The sequence below is a fragment of the Nicrophorus vespilloides genome, unplaced genomic scaffold, assembly GCF_001412225.1.
Source record: "Nicrophorus vespilloides isolate i.1.1-1 unplaced genomic scaffold, Nicve_v1.0, whole genome shotgun sequence".
In the NCBI taxonomy this organism is placed as follows: Eukaryota; Metazoa; Arthropoda; class Insecta; order Coleoptera; family Silphidae; genus Nicrophorus; species Nicrophorus vespilloides.
Genome location: NW_017097500.1, coordinates 170310 through 189208, shown reverse-complemented (window position 1 = coordinate 189208; position 18899 = coordinate 170310). Strand labels below are relative to the sequence as shown.

The window sequence follows — 18899 nt, the reverse complement described above, 5'->3', positions numbered from 1 at the left end:
AATCCCGATTGTAACGAAATCTCGACAACCATAATCCCGACTGTGTCGAAATCTCGACAACCATAATCCCGACTGTATCAGAATCTCGACAACCATAATCCCGACAAACGTAATCCCGACTATATCAAAATCCCGATTATATCTAAAATTTTTACAATAACATTTTAAAATTATTTCGGAGCGTACTCACCTTGTTATTAATTTATTTGATTTTGTTGAATTATTCATAATAAAACTTAACATTATGAAATAATCTCAAATACAATTAGATTATTAATTGCTATCATTTATTATTAATAACAATTTAAAAGTGACTACGCTCCGGAATAAAAATGTTATTGTAGACATTTTCGATATAGTCGGGATTTTGATACAGTCTGGATTATGGTTGTCGGGATTTCGATACAATCGGCATTTCAAACGTCGTGAATTTGATTGGCGGTATTTCTGTTGCCACCGATTCAATTAGTACATTTTAATTAAAACAAACGAGACATAAAACGCTTGTTTGATAATAAAGCAATAATAATCAGGTGATTATTTAAAAAAATACATAATTATAAAATGACGAAAAGATTAGTTTAAATCCATAAATTAGAAGTTACTTCCAGTTCAACTCAATTTACATTATTAGTATATGTATAATTGATGATAAAACTGAATAAATTAGATTTAAAACTGTGATGATCTTATTGGAAACAACTTTACTCGGTTCTCGCTAAATCCATATAACTTATTTCATAGAACGATTTATTATTTCTGGCAGATAAATGGCAATTTCGTGTGCCAAATGTGTGCCGAAAGAAAAAAATTACAAACGACGCACGATCTTTAAGACCGTCACTAATTACGCGGTTTACCTATATACAATACCTCTCATAAACAATTAATAATATTGACAGTGACGATCATTTACATATTGAAAGTACTTAAACATATTCACATTTACAAAAAAATATGTTAGCTTTACCAATTATACAAGATATTAAAGTATAGTGGAACCTCGCTTAACGAGCAAAATCTGTTCCAAAATTTCCGGATTTTTACTCGTATAGTGAAACAGTTTTCCCCATATAAACATAATGAGTTCCATTTTGCGAGACGTTTTTCTTACAATTCATTTTGCTCGTTATGCGAGGTTCCACTGTATAATATATACAACGAATAACGTTAATAAATTTAGAAAAACAATAGTTTATAAACAAAGAAAATATAACATTTTATTTACGCAAAAACTATAAAATAAGCATGCAACCCATCTTACATATATATTTTAAGCTTGCCTACAGCAGCGTCTTATCCTATTAATATTTATGAATAATTCGTTTAGATGAATCAATTTTACCAAATTTCTATAAAAAAGGATATTATCATGTAATAAAGAAAAAGCTTTAGTCTCCAAGGACCCCAATTTGTAATTCATGGACTAATGAGGGCGCGACATGATTTTAATTAATTAGATTTTTTCGTGAAAAAATAATATTTTTTAATAATGCTAAAAGGACTACTGGATTTACGTTTTAAATCAACTTGTGGGAAAATGCATTTTTCTTAATATTGAATTTATAAATGTAAAATCTTTAGTGAAACTTGGCTCAGTCTATTGTATAAATGGATTTAGAATTCCAGACACAGTTCTTTAACTATAGAAAAAAATAACGAAAGATTTCATTGAATCTGCAAGTATTGTTATCATAAAGCTTTATAACAGACATAGATAACTTTCTACATTAGAATTGGATATAAACATATGAATTTTAAATACTTAAATTTAGATTAAATATTAACTTTTGTATCTAATGTCAGCAAGAAAAAATCATCATGTTTCATTGAAATTTGTAATATAATTTATGTAATCGTATCTACTTTTTCAAAATGATATCTAATACAATTTGTATACAAAACTTATTAAACTATTAAATAAAATATAAATGAAACTATGAGTTAGAAGCATTTTCTGACAATTCTCGAGAATTACAAAATTTCCTCAAAAAAATTGAAAATAACAAACAACGTTATCATTGCTAATCTTGTCGTGGAAAACCATCTTATTATGTTATTAGGAATGCAATTTAGACTCTTAACAATAATAATATTCATTGTGTCGCGATCTACAAACTTTGAGAGAGAAATTTTCTCGCATCGAAGCGAAATAGAGATCCGCAGTCAGCATCTAAAACATAATAATAAATTACTCATCCGTAATGACAGATGATTCTGCAAATGTTCCGGTCGACCGTTCAAATTAATATTCGCTTGATTATCGCGATCATCTGAGCCAGTTTAATTTAGCCGGTCTGCGACAATAGTCTCGGTTACTTCCTTGAAAAAGTGATATTAGTTAAGTTAAAGAAGCGGAGCGCACGAACCAAAAAAAAAATAATAATTTATAACTACTGATGGTATGAGTTATTTCTATTTTTAGCCCGAAATAATAATATTAATTCGAATGTTATGTAAATAACGTTCGATTTTTATCTGAACTGTTGATACGTTTCTCAGCATATGAATGATCTAAGGTCAAATACACATTTATATATTCGATTCGCGAATAATATTGATCCACCTGACACGATACATACGCTCCCTCGGATCTTCTCGAAAATTTTTAATATAAATTTTCCGTGAGTCTACTCGTTATTTTTTTTTAATAAAACGCACGGATCGTCGTGTGCAAAAGTATTATTTTAGGTTTTTATATAACGCGCGCGCGTCTACTCCTTACGTACGTGATTCATTGCCTCCTCGCACTTATGACTGCACAATCATAAATTATATTTATGTAATTGCTATATGGATTTCAAGCTGTCTACCTTTAAACATCCAAAAAGTATCCTTCGAACCGGATTTGAACCAGTGACCTATGGATGTCCATTCCTTATTGCTTTAACAAACTACAGTCCACCGCTCTACCAACTGAGCTATCGAAGGTGTACGAAGACTTCTTTGTTTTTAAAACAGGTAACTGGATGGACTTTCACTGATCCACTTTCCGTTGCATTTTTATTTAATTACTTATACCTTCGATAGCTCAGTTGGTAGAGCGGTGGACTGTAGTTCGAAAAAATACTAGCTAGTAGATATCCATAGGTCACTGGTTCAAATCCGGTTCGAAGGATTCTTTTACATGTTTTATTGATTAATCAAAATTTAATCATATAATGCGTCCAATCATCAAGATCTGATAACGATGAAATTTATGGGATTTTCTTTCATAAATGCAAAACAGCGTTATTAATTAGAATTCCTAACTTAATATACTTAAACTAGGTTTATTAATAACGTAATAACATTTCGTTGAAATTGCAGATTTATTACGTTTTCATTCCTATTTTCATGATGTATTTCTACTCGTAAATTTCAGAAAGACGTTTCAATGGTAACCGTTTGCGAAATTGTTTTTCTCTCTAGGATGTTATTGTTGTACTAATTGTAAAAATAGTGGATATAAAGTTTCGTGTCACTCGGAAAAGTGTTTGTGAGTGAAGGAAGAAATAATTTTGGATGTTTCTCAAAACAGTTCAACAAATAAACTCGTTTAAAATTAGATAATATTTAAACATCTTAAACATGCCTTTATACCAATAATAAATAACATTATTTACGCACAAACTATTATCGTAAATATTTGCGATTTACAACATATTTGGGATCGGCTACGTGTTATTATCGAAATGAGGTTAAATTTATTTGTATATATGTACTTGAATTTATAATTTAAGCACTCGTGTATCCTCAAAAGGATATTATTACGAAAATACACGCTTTCTGCAAATGCAATTTACATGACGACGTTTTTATATGTTATTTTTTTATATTAAAATTTAACTATTATAAATTATCCAAATATGCACTCACAATATTTTAATACAGTTTGCTAAAAATAACCATACACACTTCATTCTTAGATTACGTCAGAGGAATTGGTCATGGTCATCAATTTTTTGTTGTTGATATTACGTAAGACAAACAAAATCATACTTTTATTTGTCATTTGATTATAGGTTTACCTTTCTGACCATATTTGAATACTATATGAAAAATATTAATATTTGAAAGAAATGAAGGAAGGATACATTTTTGTGTTTTCTTAGAAATTTATCCTTAATTCCAGGATTGAAGTTAATTTCTTAAAACTCAATTTCTTGTGTAGTTTTGTAAAAAAAAAAGATGCCTTGGTCACCTTACTCTATACTTCAGTAAAGTAATTACAGAATAATTAATTACCCTATTGGATCTCATGATTGGATTTAACTGTTAATATGTCCAGTATTTTGAAATGATCCAAAATTTATTTAATTTTATTTGTATGAAAGTATTTTCTAATTTATAGTGAAGTCCGATAAATGTGACAAATTGTCAAACATCTGGGACAGATCCAAGAATACGCTGAAACGTCTCTGTTCCAAATACTGATTCATAATTCTAAAACTATGCAAACTTTGTTTGTAATTAAAAAAAAACAAAACAAAAAAAATGATTGATTAAAAACAAAGTTCATCAGGAATGAATGAATTTTAATATAAATTCCCACGCACAACAATTTCAACTTTTTACTATTCATATTATTTTTTTCGATTTGATTCCTGTTACGTTACGTATACGAATTTTCATTCATTATTTTTTTTATTTATTTAAGTTACGTATTTTCGAAAACGCCTACATCTACTAGTGAGTGGGTAGTGATGATTCTATCGTATTATTAAATTCAAATAATAACCAATAATTTAAAATATCCCAAATTTGTATCAATTTCTAAAAGACACCAACGCAATGGAAAATCTAGACTTTTTACAAAAAAAATATATAAATTATGAGTCAATAAAAATTAGTGTAAATTCTTCATATCAAAGAATAAGCAGCACACAATATTTATGAACTAAAGTGAAAATTGTTTTAACTTAATGGATTTTGTTGATTTTTTCTAAATTATCTATTGACACATAACAATAAAATAGATTTTTTTTCCTCAATTATGAGATTTGTCAACTACAGAGGGCTGAAAACCTTATTGGAATGCAGTTGCAAACTATAAAACTTCTTGTCTTTTCACGAATTAGGTAATTACGTTGTGTTATATAGAAATAGCGCTATAAGAGATCCGGCTGTTGCAATTTGTATTAAAAGTACTGAAAATTACATTTGTAAAATACTTTTGAAACATATTCTAACATTTAGTAATTTGTAACAGTTTATGTTAGTGTTAAAAGATTGAAATGAAGATGTACTGCAATTAATTTTCTAATTAGTCACAAAATATGAATATGTTGCTTTTATACAGAAGGCTGAAAACCTTATTGGAATGCAGTTGCAAACTATAAAACCTAATTCTAATTATTTACGTATTCACTTTAATTTCTTGTCTTTTCGCGAATTAGGTAATTACGTTGTGTTATATAGAAATAGCGCTATAAGAGATCCGGCTGTTACAATTTGTATTAAAAGTACTGAAAATTACATTTGTAAAATACTTTTGAAACATATTCTAACATTTAATAATTTGTAACAGTTTATGTTAGTGTTAAAAGATTGAAATGATGATGTACTGCAATTAATTTTCTAATTAGTCAGAAAATATGAATATGTTGCTTATATATCTTCGTTTTTTTTTCAGGATTTTATAACTGCAAGAAACGAAATAGCATTGGACATCGGTCTGGCGAAAAATGCGCCCCCGAACACGAATTGTGCAGGATGCGAGAAGCCACTGCAGACGCAGCTGCCATGCGTTTCCGCCCCAAGAATGGGCAACCTGCTGTGGCATCCGGGCTGCTTCAAGTGCACCACCTGCAGCGACCTGCTTGTCGACCTGGCCTACTGCGTCTACGAAGACAATCTCTACTGCGAACGCCACTACTCGGAAAACCTGAAGCCGAGATGCGCTTCCTGCGACGAGGTAAGCGATCTTTCGAAATGCTGTATGCACGAGACGCACCCTGAAACCACCACCTCTCTCTCTCTCTTTCTCTCTCCTCTCCAAGAGCAGCCTCTTGCACTTCTTGAGCTCGCTCCAGGCCACGAGAATCTATATTTAAAATTTAGGTGGAAGAAAGTGCGTGTGTGCGTATGCATTGGTGGTGTGCAATAACCGAACGGAACCAAACATTTTTCCTTGATTGAGGGCTAAATATATCTGGGTTTTAAGTTTGGACAGCAGCACCGATGCACCAGCATCTTCACGTATCCCTTTCTTTTCCAGTCAAGTGCTCCTCTTCCGCCTAACAGAAACCCGAGCTCAAGAACTAGTAAGTAAGTTAAACTTAAAAATAATAAACACATATAAATGTCCCACTTTGAGTAAGTATCGATAATGTTTTTTTTTGTTTGTTTGTCGGTTCTCTCGTAATATTATTAGATTTTTAAGATTCGCTCATCGCAATTAGTGTCGTGCGGAAAACATTGACAGTTTCGGGTTATTTGGCAAGCGCATGATGAAAATATCCTTGCTGCTGCTCCTTCGTCTCACCGCTTTGAACCCACTTTGTTACATTCATTCTTTTCCACTAATAATTTCCAAATTTCCGTGCTCGATTTTGTGCATAGCGCCCATACACCGTTCGATCTTGCTGGCCACATGTTTTTACGCGACTAAAAATATCTTTTCTCGCCCAGATTTAATACCGCTACTATATTTAGCGTTTAATTCATATTGAACACAAAAGCCATGCAATATTACCGCGAATTGCAAACGTAAAACCATTTCGTATTTACTTCAACTGATGCAATAACAAAAATAAAATGAAACATTACAAAAGCCATTTAATCAAATAGCGTTACGTGAATAAATAAAAGGACGAAGAAAAACACCGATATGTTTAGTATCGGTTTTGGATTCGAACCAAAATATCGCTTATTGAACGGAAGCCAAACTTTTTTTTTTCTGTAATAATTAACACCACGAATCTTGTCAGTCAATGAACACATCGTGATTTTTTCCCCGGCGCCTGGCCCATATTTTTTTTTAAAGAGATTTGCTTCGACTTTTTAATGCCTCATTTAACGCGATATTTAAAGTATCCAACGAACCGTAATTTTTAATGGCAATAAATAAATAATATACATACTTAAAAATGTAATAAAATATCAATGTTTTCTTGAAATTATAAACGCAAAGAACAATAACAATAGTTGCAATAATAATTGTTATTATTGTTATCGATAGTTTAATTAAAGTATTTGAAAAATAAAATGTTTGTAGTTTTTACTACTAATTGATCAATTGTTATCAATAAATAATATGTAAATGCATATGACTACAAAATAAGCATAAACATTGACTGTTGATTAAATAGAATTTATATATGTTGTTGAAAATGATTGATATGAAATTAAATCCTTATAAGAGATTATTGTTGAATTGAAATGATTACGTTGCGTGTTTGGTGGAGGGATGTAAAATAAATTTAAGTGATTTGTGGGTGAGAATGTAGAAATTCGACAGTGCGGGTACGGAAAACCCCAGGTGCAATGAATAACGTCACCGAGGAATGCAACCCGACCCCAATCCTTCTTTGGCTACGCTTGGCACAGGCCGCTCCATAAAACTTTGGGCCTCATCCACATGGCATAGACATTAAACACTCACTCTGGTCCACTATGGAGCCGTGTGCATATCTAACTATTAGCACTCTCCTCCTTTGCGGCTTCATTAAATCAAAGTCCAACGGATTAAACAGAATCAGATCGAAAAATATTTCCACACGCTGGAAGAAAGAAGCGAAAAAAAAAGAAAAAGTGCAATTGAGTTATTACCAAAAAAAGAGCGTATTAGTCACGAGCACCAAAAACGGAATCACTCAAGGCCCACTCGATTTCACAACTTCATTGATACTTTTTGGTTACGCGCGTTCCCCTTTCCGTTGCAACTTCCGTTTTGTTTATTTACACTAGGGTTGAATTCTATATTAATTGCTTAAAAGAAAAAGAAAAACATTGTTTGGCAGGCGCACGGGATTCTTAAAATATAGCTTAAATAAGTACGTATCATCTACGCAAATAGTGTGCCAGACAATGTAATTCCCAAGGAAAGCGTTCGGAATAACAACAATGCCAATAGGAGGATCGTTGATTTATTTATTTTTTATTTATCCATGTTACTCTCTCGCATTTAATATCAAGGGTAACTAATTCCGAATGGTTTTTGAGCCACGTCGTTAGAGAGCGTTCAGTCTGGTGTCTCAACAAGTCAGAGCAAGATGAATTAAAATATTTAGGATCACTTGATTAAGTAACAAAAAACTAATTTAGGGTTCTGGGCCCCGGCCGCTATTGGCAAACATTATTTCTATCAGTTTGTTTGCAAACTCGTTGCGATGTAAACTGTGTCTCTATGTCTGCTGCCTAATTAACACCAACAAAATATTAATGTGCGAAAAGTTGTTGGTATTTCTACTGAGATGGGTTTAATGTTATCAATTATTGTATCGTGCGTCGGAGTGCTTGAGCTGTTCGCTTTCTACACGAATGTCCGCAGAGCTGTGACAGCAGGTGAGGCTCACCCCACCAACGCAAGTGACTTAAGTTGCATCACGGAGAATTACATCAGAGATCTGAACAGGGAGAGGAATAAACTTTTGGAAGAAATTAGACGGTTGGAAAATAGCAAGGAAATTGCGGTCGGCTCCACGGACCGCCGCCGTCACGAGGAACACGTTCCTATTAATACGAATTCGGATTTGGCTCCAATTAAAGAAAAACACGTTTCGCGCATTTTCCCGACCTACACCGAATCTCATCCCATCGTGGTCACGGACGCGAGCGAGCTGTCCATCATTTCGGAACCCTCGACATTTCACAGGGAATCTTCGCCCTTCCCAACCTATGACAGAATCGCACCCAGACACAGTATTTGTTCGGAACTTGTGGAAAATCCGGTGGTTAGCGTACATGAAATCGATGAGGAGGATTACAGGTCACGAACTTCGAGCGCAATGCTTTCAGAGGAATATTTCAAATCAAACTTTGATAGCCCTCAATATTGGCGCAGGAGGTCGCATTCGAGGTCTCATTCGAGATCGCGCTCTCGAACTCCAGAAATACATGACGAGGATTTAGAGAACAAAGAGTATTTGAGTCGATCGCTTACGACATCCTCGAAGGATTTATTGCTGAACGTTCCGAACTTGAAAAGCAGCAAATGCACCGAAGAGACAAAAACTGTTGAGCACATTTCAGTTGCCACTGAATTTGTAGAACAAACACGATTGCGTCGTTCTGAATCACCATTCCAAAAAATCGTCGAACTGCAACCTTCTTCCGAGTCTGAAGTCACGGTTGTCGAGCCCGAGGAAGATAACAAAGATGAATTAGATAAGAACGTGTTGAATTCAGTGGACGGTTTAAAGACCAAACAAATCGAGGAACATCGGAGGCAGTTTAAGAATAAGAAAAAGGGAAAGAAGAATGAAGTTGTCGAGAGAACGCAAGAGGTGGCTGGTCCCAGTAGTAGTGGCAGCAATCCCGAACCATTTTGGGTAAAGCGAATGTAATTTTCCTATTTTTTTTTGCTTATTAACTAAAGAGTTTTTATATATATAAATTCATTTCTCCAATTTGTTATATGATAGAAATAAAGTTTTGCTTTCGTGATGCTTTTAGAGAGTTTACTTCATGTTTTGTATTTGTTGCCACAATTTCTTTTTCTTTTGTTGTTAAATTTTCTCCTCGTATGAGGAGAAAAGAATGCAAATTAGTAGGAGAGTGCGTAGAACATCTATGAAATGTTCTGTTTGAAAGATGTTGATTTGAGGCTAAAAGCATCGTAAACTTCCGAATACTCGGTTTATTTTCGACGCGGTTACATAACAGTATTTTCGGCTCGGCGATCGATGATAATTGCAAAAATCGTAAAGACTTCAAACATATTGCCTGTTTATTATTATTATGTTGAAGCAGAAAAGTTGGTTAAAAATACGTTGCCCATCCATCCAACCATCCATTGTGTAAGATTCAAGAGATTCAAGCGTGTTTGAAGAATCAATATATATGTGTGTGTGTGTGTAGTAAATGTATTATATTTATAAAATCTGCGTGAAAATGGATTGCGTCAAATATCGGATGTATTTAGACACACGCATACATACTAATACTAATACTAACAAAGAGAGAGAGACTTGAGATTTTCTGCGCCCACCTAAGAGAAGAGGGCATATTGCACGCGGCACCACGTTCCAATATCATTCTCTAAAAATACCACGGCCGAAAGAAAACTCCTCGCCAGTTTACCCATCTTAACACAATTCAGTTGCGAACGGACTTTTGTACAGTTTGTGTGATTTCCAACCCGGCGATTCCCAAGTTAAATCAGAAAAAAAAATGGGAGACGTAGAAGCCTACTCTAACTTCACTGTAACCGAAAAGAAGACCAGAAAGGTGAAGAAGACCACCAAGAGGCGCGAAAGCAACGATGCTGGAACCGATGTCACCATCACCGAAATCGAACGCACCACCAACGGAAATCAGGGGTACGTGTTCGCCAAAACACCGGAAAAGGAACCAAATTCGACTTTTTTTGTTATTTATTACTATTTTCACCAAGTGATTTAGTGTTTCCCTTTGTCACCTAGTTACTTTTAACTAGATGATGGCTACTCTTTCAGAAACATTTCAAATACTTTTACAATACCTTTGATTCTCATAACTACTTCAATTATGCAGGAAAACACTTCATCACTATATAATTTTTCATCATGAACACTTTTTAAAATCAGAAGATTCTAGAAAGATACTACAAGACATGGCAACACGTACCCCTAATACTTAAGGTATACAACTGTTACAAAACGAAATCTCTCTCTTCTTTCTCTATCTATCTATCTTTCTATACTACATCATTTCCAAGACTATCGCATTAATCCAAAGCTTAAATTAATCTCAAGTGTTCTCGTTTTGCTCTTAACACATTTACGCTTCAAAGTCTGTTACGCTTTGAATGTTCAAGAAAAATCTTTACACGCCAATGCCGATGATCACCAGTAAAACTGTTCCAATTTACAATTCATAATGTTTCGAGTTAAGATAAAGTTACACCTCAAGAAAAATATTTTGAAAATAAATCCTATATTTAATGTTGTAACATAAATTTCATTTGGAATAAAACACAACCTTGGCTATTGCCATCTATTGATCTCGTTTTCTTCAAACTTTAATAATATTTTTCTTTCATTATTCAAGTTCAAATATTTGCAATTTTAGTTTGCTTTCAAAAATGTAAACGCTACAGAACATTCCAACAACTAAAACGCCAAATCTCGAAGAAGAAAATGACCCACAACTTTCCGGATAAACTCACTATTATGTAATAACATTACTGAAGCTTTACAGTCAGCAATTTAATGCCATCTGCCGCCCCTCATTGAATTATTCAATTGTTTCTAATTAAATCGCTTTATTACAAATTAGAATTTTAAATCAAAAGATGACTTAATAAAGAAGTAATGTGAATACATTTAATTGCAATGCATCGAAACGATTTATTTATATCAAAAGTCATAAAAAAATGGATTGTTGATATTTTCAAGGATTTCATCATTTATCCTAGAAATTAAATTCAGCGAGGAATTTAAATACACAATTTTATCATTAACACGTCTATTTTATTTATAATAAAAAACTTGCTTTTAACGAATTATAAAAATGTTATTGCTTCTTAAGGTTTTGTAAATAATATATATATAAAATGGGTGAGTCATTTGATTATAAAATTTCGCTTTCTTGACTCTGTCTAATGCATTTACGCAACTGAAAAATATTTCTCAAAATCGCCAGGGATATATTTATATATTATTGGACGGACTCCAATGTAGCAACTACACTCTAGAATTGCATAGTTTATATTAGAAATATTGCAAGCAGACGTCGGAGGAAAATGCTTAAATTTAGGACACACTTTGGTATGTATGAAATAGATGCAGGAAAAGCGCTCAACCGAAAATTCCAATAATGACGTAATTCAATGGATAGTATTGAATATCTCTATAAGAAAGATACCGATTACATCTTACAACTCAATATGAAGTGTAAAGTAATCATGGAGTATCCTCTTTCACAAAATTTTAAAATAAATTTATTATTGCAACAAAGTAAAATTTCTGCCCATTTATTATTATTTAAAGAAAATGAGTAAAATTAGTATTTTTCTTTAAAGATTGGAAAATTTATCAGAAATATACTTAACTTTCATGATACCAAAATGAATAAAGTAGAAACTGTAACGGAATGTTTATCTTGTTTATCCAAACACAAGAGAAAGAAAACACTCAAGTGTTTCGTTAGAAAAACCTTTGGCACGTATACCTGAACACGCTGCATCTTCAAAAACAAATAAATATATCTAAAAAAAAAAACGATTTATTTATAATTCCCGACCGCATGAGTAAATAGAAAGAATCGAAGTTGTATAATTTCACTTTCTAAAATCTTTAAAAGAGATAAAAGTTATACTAATTGTTTAATAAATGTGTTTTATTTATTAAACAAGTTTACATTAATCCGCCCGATTGATAACATGATGTTATCGTGTGTATTTTGATTGTTTAATCTTGCAAATCGCAGAGTACCATTCTTTGAACCATGTTTCTAAGATCAGCAATTAAATTGTAATGATGTAATTCCACGTTTCTTCTTAATGAATTGCATTACATCAAATTATTACAATATCTTTGTTGTTGTTATATCTAATACGTGGCATTATTATGAATGGTACTCATTTCCCCTAATTGTCATGCACAGTTTTTTTTTTAACATTGTTCTTTTCGTGCAGCTTATTTTCAGTGGGGAATACACCAAAGCCATGAACAAGGACTGGCACGGACAACACTTCTGCTGCTGGCAATGCGACGAAAGTCTGACAGGACAACGTTACGTCCTCAGGGATGAGCATCCATACTGCGTCTCGTGCTACGAATCCGTTTTCGCCAACGGCTGTGAGAAATGCAACAAAATCATTGGCATTGACTCTAAGGTAAAAGAAAATGAAGAAAATGCTTTCTATTGAATCCTAATCCGTATTTCCCTTTTTTTTTCTTCTTCTATGCAGGATTTGTCATACAAGGATAAGCATTGGCACGAGGCCTGTTTCCTTTGCACTGCGTGCGGTGAATCTCTAGTCGATAAGCAATTCGGTTCCAGATCTGATCGCATTTACTGCGGAAAATGCTACGACGAGAAGTTCGCCTCCAGGTGCGATGGTTGCGGCGAAATCTTCAGGGCTGGTAAGCACAATTTACAATACTATAGCGTATTTCTTTTATGAAAATTTAAATCTTCTATCTGATAAAAACACATAATACTTATTAGATTTTAACACTATTTGACCTGTAGACAGTTTCAAATTTACTCAATATAGTATAGCAAAAAAGGACCATAAAAATTTCATTAGAATCACGTTTTTGTTAATATGAAATAATTATGCATTTAGCCAGCAATCATGAAATAGTAAATTATAAAAGTTTAAAACTGCTATAATTGACCATATATTCAAAATTTTCATTAGTTAGTTTAAACAATGCTATAATTGTCTATTGTCTATCTGAATCAGAATGTATCATCAAGACTTACGTTCAGAATATTAAGCATTTCATTTTAAAATTAATGATTCGTTTTAATCATCATCATTAGATTATAATGAACGTTTTGAATATTAATATTAATTGAAATATTCGTTTCTTTCATGGATTTTCTTAATCGTAAACACAACAGCTGATCGAACGATCGTGCCATCAATTCGATTGAATCTTGCACGAATAATTATGATCATTTGTTGAAGACAATTGGTTTTTTCTTTTGGTTTCGGTCTTAATGATTTTAATTGTTTGAACGGCGAACGAACAACAACAAATATGAGCAGACTTCGTGAATACATTTCCGTACACCGGTTTATTTTGCGCCGCCTTCTGTTAAGTGTTAAACCGAGCGTGTGAAAGGTTTCTATTAGCGCTAGATGACTGCATTTTCCAAAATAAATGATGATGTAAACGCGGAGAGCCACCTTATCAGGACTAGTACATCTATATCTCTCCTTCTCGCTCTGCCACCAATAATAAGCAAGCAAGCAAGCAACAAACGTAAAATAACGCTAAATTCAAATGTCCCTCTGTTACTCCAAGGCGAAGCATATTACTATTTCATTTGTTTGCCGCTTTATTTAGCTCGGAGAATTTGTTCGGATGCACTAATAAGGAGCTGAAAGTTTCTCTAGCCTACATCAACGAGACAGATTTATATTTTTTTTGTTGAATGCTAGGACCATTTTTGATATACTGCGCTGCCAAATGGCCGGACGGACAGAGATTGGCGATTGGTTTTGGTGGGAAATGAACGCTGAAAATGAATATGTCGATAAGATAATTTCAGTATATAGGGGGGCGGGTGATGCGAACAAAAAAAAAAGCAAATGAACGGGAATGGAAGGAAGGAACAAGCACGTATTGATTGGACCCTCCTCGTTCGAACGAGTTCCGTCCTCCATGACCATATTATATGAATATTTTCTCATTTCACTCAATTTCACTCCCCGATGCGTGTAGGTAGTAGTAGAATAGAGTTTAACCTTGCAAGGTATAACATATTATTCCGTTGCCGGCGATTTGGTTGGCACGCAGCCACAGTTCTTCCAAAGACATCGTCTGTAGATGACTGCCGACTCTCGTTTATACAATTTCGCCGCACTCTTTCCCAATTTTTCCACCGTTCACCGAAAGTAAAAGCGTTCTCGCGGCGTGAAGCTCTTGTGTCGTCTTAACTGGATTTTCGAATACATTGAAATGGCCGGTGTTTTAAGTGATCAATTCAAGCGAGGTCTGAACTTGCAAACGAAAACAGTCGGCAAGGAACGCATCCGAAAGGCGCAGGAGAACAACGAAGACATCGCTATCTTATCTATGGATTTGCCGGGCGAGAATAAACCTTTCAAATGCGTTTTGGGTCCAGACTGTCTCTTCGGAGACCAATACTCATTACCGTTAGGTAAACAACACGAGACATTATTTTATTTAATTATATAATGTCATTCAAATATTTTTCACTATTGAAATCAAATTTTAAGCGCTTTTATTCAACATATTTAAATTTCATTAAAAATTTATCTCAAATTTAAACGTTTGCACTAATTTAAAAGTACATTCATAAAACTAAATTCAAAGAAGATAATGTATTCGAACGAAGATTAGTATTATTAAATAGTTTGGGGAAAACTAATATTATAATACTATTTATAATTCAATTTCAATATACATAAATCAGTTTAATCTAAATTTCACATTATTTATTTGTTTTTTTAACATAAAAATCTTCCTTTTCATAAATACATAATTAAAGGTTTTACTTAGTTAAAACAATGATGGACAAATAATGTTACATTAAGAAAAGAGCTGAGAAAATTGAAGAAAATTCATTTATTCGATTGGTCGATTTGAAATAATCATAACCATAAATAGATTAATCTTCTATATACAGTCGAAAAATAACAAGTTCGAAATCCAAAGTGATTATGTTTGAGGCCAAGAACGCGTCACCATAAAACGAAAAGAAAATTAATGTTATATTACTTAATAAGTATATAATTTAATATAATGCGACTGATCATCATAAATTATCCGAAAGTGTGAAGAAAAACTTGTTTTGATCGAGCGTATGCAAATGGGTTTTTTATTTCTTCAATTTTACAAATTCGTTTCCTTCAATTTATAATTAAAACCATGACTCAGCCTCTGCCAATTAACGTATTCTCCTTTTATTGTTTCCATGGCATTTGAATTTGATTATTTATTGAAATGCAAAATGTTCATTTCTTTTTTTCGCAAATTTATGTGGGTCACTTCGATACCATCGATATTAATAATTGACATATTTAGATCAATTTCTCATCTATTGAAATTCAATACGTTTTTCTGCTCATGGAAAATGTGCAGATCATAGTTTATTTTATCATTATTTGTCTGCTTTCTATTGCATTTATTCATTAGGTCGTTTCTATTCCATCTGCGACGTTCTAATGTCAAATATAGAATATATTTATTATGTAAATTTCAATTAAGTTTTGGCGCCGTCCCATCTTTTATTGTTTCCGTCTAAAATTTAACTTTGCGATTATTATATTAAAGAAAATATTGGTATTTGTGATGAAAAAGCCTTATTATTTTCCATGGGTGAAATAGACCTTGGAAACTCGCTCAATTTGCGCTTTATTAGCCGGTAACAAACGGTGCCAGAGCTTTTCCATCCCGGAAAATATTTCCACAACACTGTCGTGACATTCTTTTTATTACGATCCCCCGGGAAACATAAATACTTCTTGGCACAGTAATACGAAAATCGCGTGGGTCGTGAATCCTAACCAGCGAAAGTCTTAACAGAACACAGGTGTCGCGCAGTTTCCCAATTACATTTCCAATGCAAATCGCCAATTATAAATAATAGCTGCATGCATACATCCAAGTTGCTACTGAACACTCAGATATACGAGTAACGAACGAACGATGGAAGAAATAAATATGTTTATTTTTTCTTTCATGAATGCGTAAATATTCCGTTTAATAAAATATAATAATAATAATAATAAGTGGTCGCTGTAACATTGACCCATTTTGCCAGACGTTCACAACTCGAGAGCCCACACGAAAAACCGAATCGTTTTGCCAAATTACTAATGTAATAATCTTGAACTCGATGCGAGCGCATGAATAATAATAATAACAACAACGGCTACGTAATTGAGCCTGCAATTTTATGCCCAAAACGTAGTAAGCCTTCGGCATGACACATGATCTTACTTGAAAGAAAGAAACAAGAGATTTAAATAATTACAACGAGGAGAATAAAAAAAAAACTTTCAAGAGATGCCGTCCTACGCACTAACTTCAAGCATGTTAAAGAAAGAGGATTGCAAAGACAAAGAACGAAAACAGAAACAGCATTATGTTTGTACTTACGTAATCGATTCGCATGTGTGGTATTTATCGATGGTACGAAAATGGCATAAGCCAATTTAATTACGTGTTCCTTTGCAGATGTTATTAAGTATATACTTGCAGATAAACGAAATTCAATCAATATTGTGTTTCTCGTTATTATTTATTTTTGTGTACAATTATGAATCTATATCAATGATAATTAGGAGGTTTATTTCTCAACTTGCTATCAACTAAATACAAAATTTAATATTATGTGATTCTAAACTAGTTAACCCTTTTTTTTACAGTATTATCAAAATATCACCACAATACTTTTCAAATATTTTACAATTTACAATTAATGTTCGAAATTATGTTTTTTAAACTTACTTATTAAGTAATAACAATTATTATACTTATGATCAATACAGTTATTTTTTTACCTATGGTTTTATGAATAAGAATTAATTATTATTCTTATCAATTATTGAAATATTGAAATTAGCATAATACATCTGCAAAACTATTGAATTCATTCTTTTCATGCTACAAATATAGATATTATAAATCCAATAAGAAAAAACAACTTTTTAGATAGATAATTTGACTTAGATTTCAAGGTATTAGATTTTTTTTATTTTGTCCATACTCTGAGTTTTGTTAATTACTATTTATTCACTTTTCAAAATAGTAACAAATTAATCGGAAATATGTTAAATATTTGATTGAATCGAGTAAAATGTAATTGTGTGTTTCAGGTACCAAGAAGATGGAGTACAAGACTAGGCAATGGCACGAGAAGTGCTTCTGCTGCGTGATGTGCAAAACGCCGATCGGCACCCAGAGCTTCATCCCACGCGAACAGGAGATCTACTGCGCCAAGTGTTACGAGGAAAAGTACGCAACTCGTTGCATCAAGTGCAACAAGGTAAAAAAACATCGAATTGCGAAGGAATAAAACACATTCAAATCTCATTGCTGTTGCTGTTGTTGTTCCTCAGGTGATCACCAGCGGTGGCGTGACCTACAAGAACGAGCCATGGCATAGGGAGTGTTTCACTTGCACGAACTGCCAGACAAGTTTGGCAGGCGCTCGCTTCACCAGCCGCGACGATAAGCCCTACTGCGCCGACTGCTTCGGTGAACTCTTCGCCAAACGCTGCTACGCCTGCAGCAGGCCGATCACCGGCATCGGCGGCACCAAGTTCATCTCTTTCGAGGACAGACACTGGCACAACGACTGCTTCTACTGCGCTTCCTGCCGCACCAGCTTAGTCGGAAAGGGTTTCATCACCGACAACACCGACATCATCTGTCCCGAATGCGCCAAGCAAAAACTCAACTAATAGATCTATTTACACAATCGTATAGTATGCTCTCTCGTATTTTCTACACTTCATCTTAAAGATTTTTTTCGTCGCCGAAGAGAGAAGGGCTTCGTAATTACCGTTTCTTTTTATATATATATTATATTAATCTTATTGCCAATAAATACACACACACACACACAACATTTAAAACTATACACACACACGCAAAACGCGCGCAAACACGATACACAGAAATGATACAAAACAACAAAATTTAAAAAAAGAACGCACACTATTTGTACATAACATTTTCTAGAATATTTAATAACCTTTTTAGAAGATATTTAAAATATTTTATATTAAACAAACAAAAAAAAAGTATATAAGAACCTACAGTCATAATTATACAATTAGTACTACAAAAAAAGAGAGCCATAACTCCTGGTGTGTAAAATGCATTTTACAACACTTTGCGAGTCTTTATTTTTGTATTATATAGTATATGAACAATTTCTATCGCGAATGCGCAACCCAAACGGAAAGCCTTAATAATTATTAACTCGCTTCGGATATACCGTAGACATATTCTAAATAATATTTATAACGAGGCCTTATATTATATATATACCATATTTATATAAAGAGAACAAAAAAAAAGCTATATTGTAATTTGAATTGTGAGCAGGAAAGGAAACTAGAG

General features: G+C 33.2%; 1 protein-coding gene and 2 non-coding genes across 6 annotated transcripts; 2 read left to right on the top strand and 1 right to left on the bottom strand.

Moving 5' to 3' along the window:
- The first annotated feature begins 2384 nt into the window (after nucleotides 1-2384).
- On the top strand, nucleotides 2385-18796 carry LOC108560268 (four and a half LIM domains protein 2). 4 transcript variants are annotated; one of them, XM_017917731.1, is made up of 6 exons: nucleotides 2385-2402; nucleotides 5615-5896; nucleotides 12761-12961; nucleotides 13037-13211; nucleotides 17648-17817; nucleotides 17891-18796. In XM_017917731.1, exons 1-6 carry the CDS (start codon nucleotides 2400-2402, stop codon nucleotides 18233-18235), a joined length of 1176 nt encoding a protein of 391 aa, XP_017773220.1. In that variant the 5' UTR covers nucleotides 2385-2399; the 3' UTR covers nucleotides 18236-18796. The 4 variants fall into 4 exon arrangements, with proteins under 4 accessions (XP_017773220.1, XP_017773221.1, XP_017773222.1 ...); XM_017917732.1 differs by lacking the exons at nucleotides 2385-2402; nucleotides 5615-5896 and adding an exon at nucleotides 10173-10463 and having other exon boundaries at nucleotides 12772-12961; XM_017917733.1 differs by lacking the exons at nucleotides 2385-2402; nucleotides 5615-5896 and adding an exon at nucleotides 10648-10763.
- On the bottom strand, nucleotides 2834-2931 carry Trnay-gua. Its single transcript has 2 exons — nucleotides 2895-2931; nucleotides 2834-2869 (listed from the first exon to the last, which is right to left on the bottom strand). It is a non-coding gene; the product is annotated as a tRNA-Tyr (tRNA).
- Nucleotides 3021-3118, top strand: Trnay-gua. Its single transcript has 2 exons — nucleotides 3021-3057; nucleotides 3083-3118. It is a non-coding gene; the product is annotated as a tRNA-Tyr (tRNA).
- Nucleotides 18797-18899: the final 103 nt, after the last annotated feature.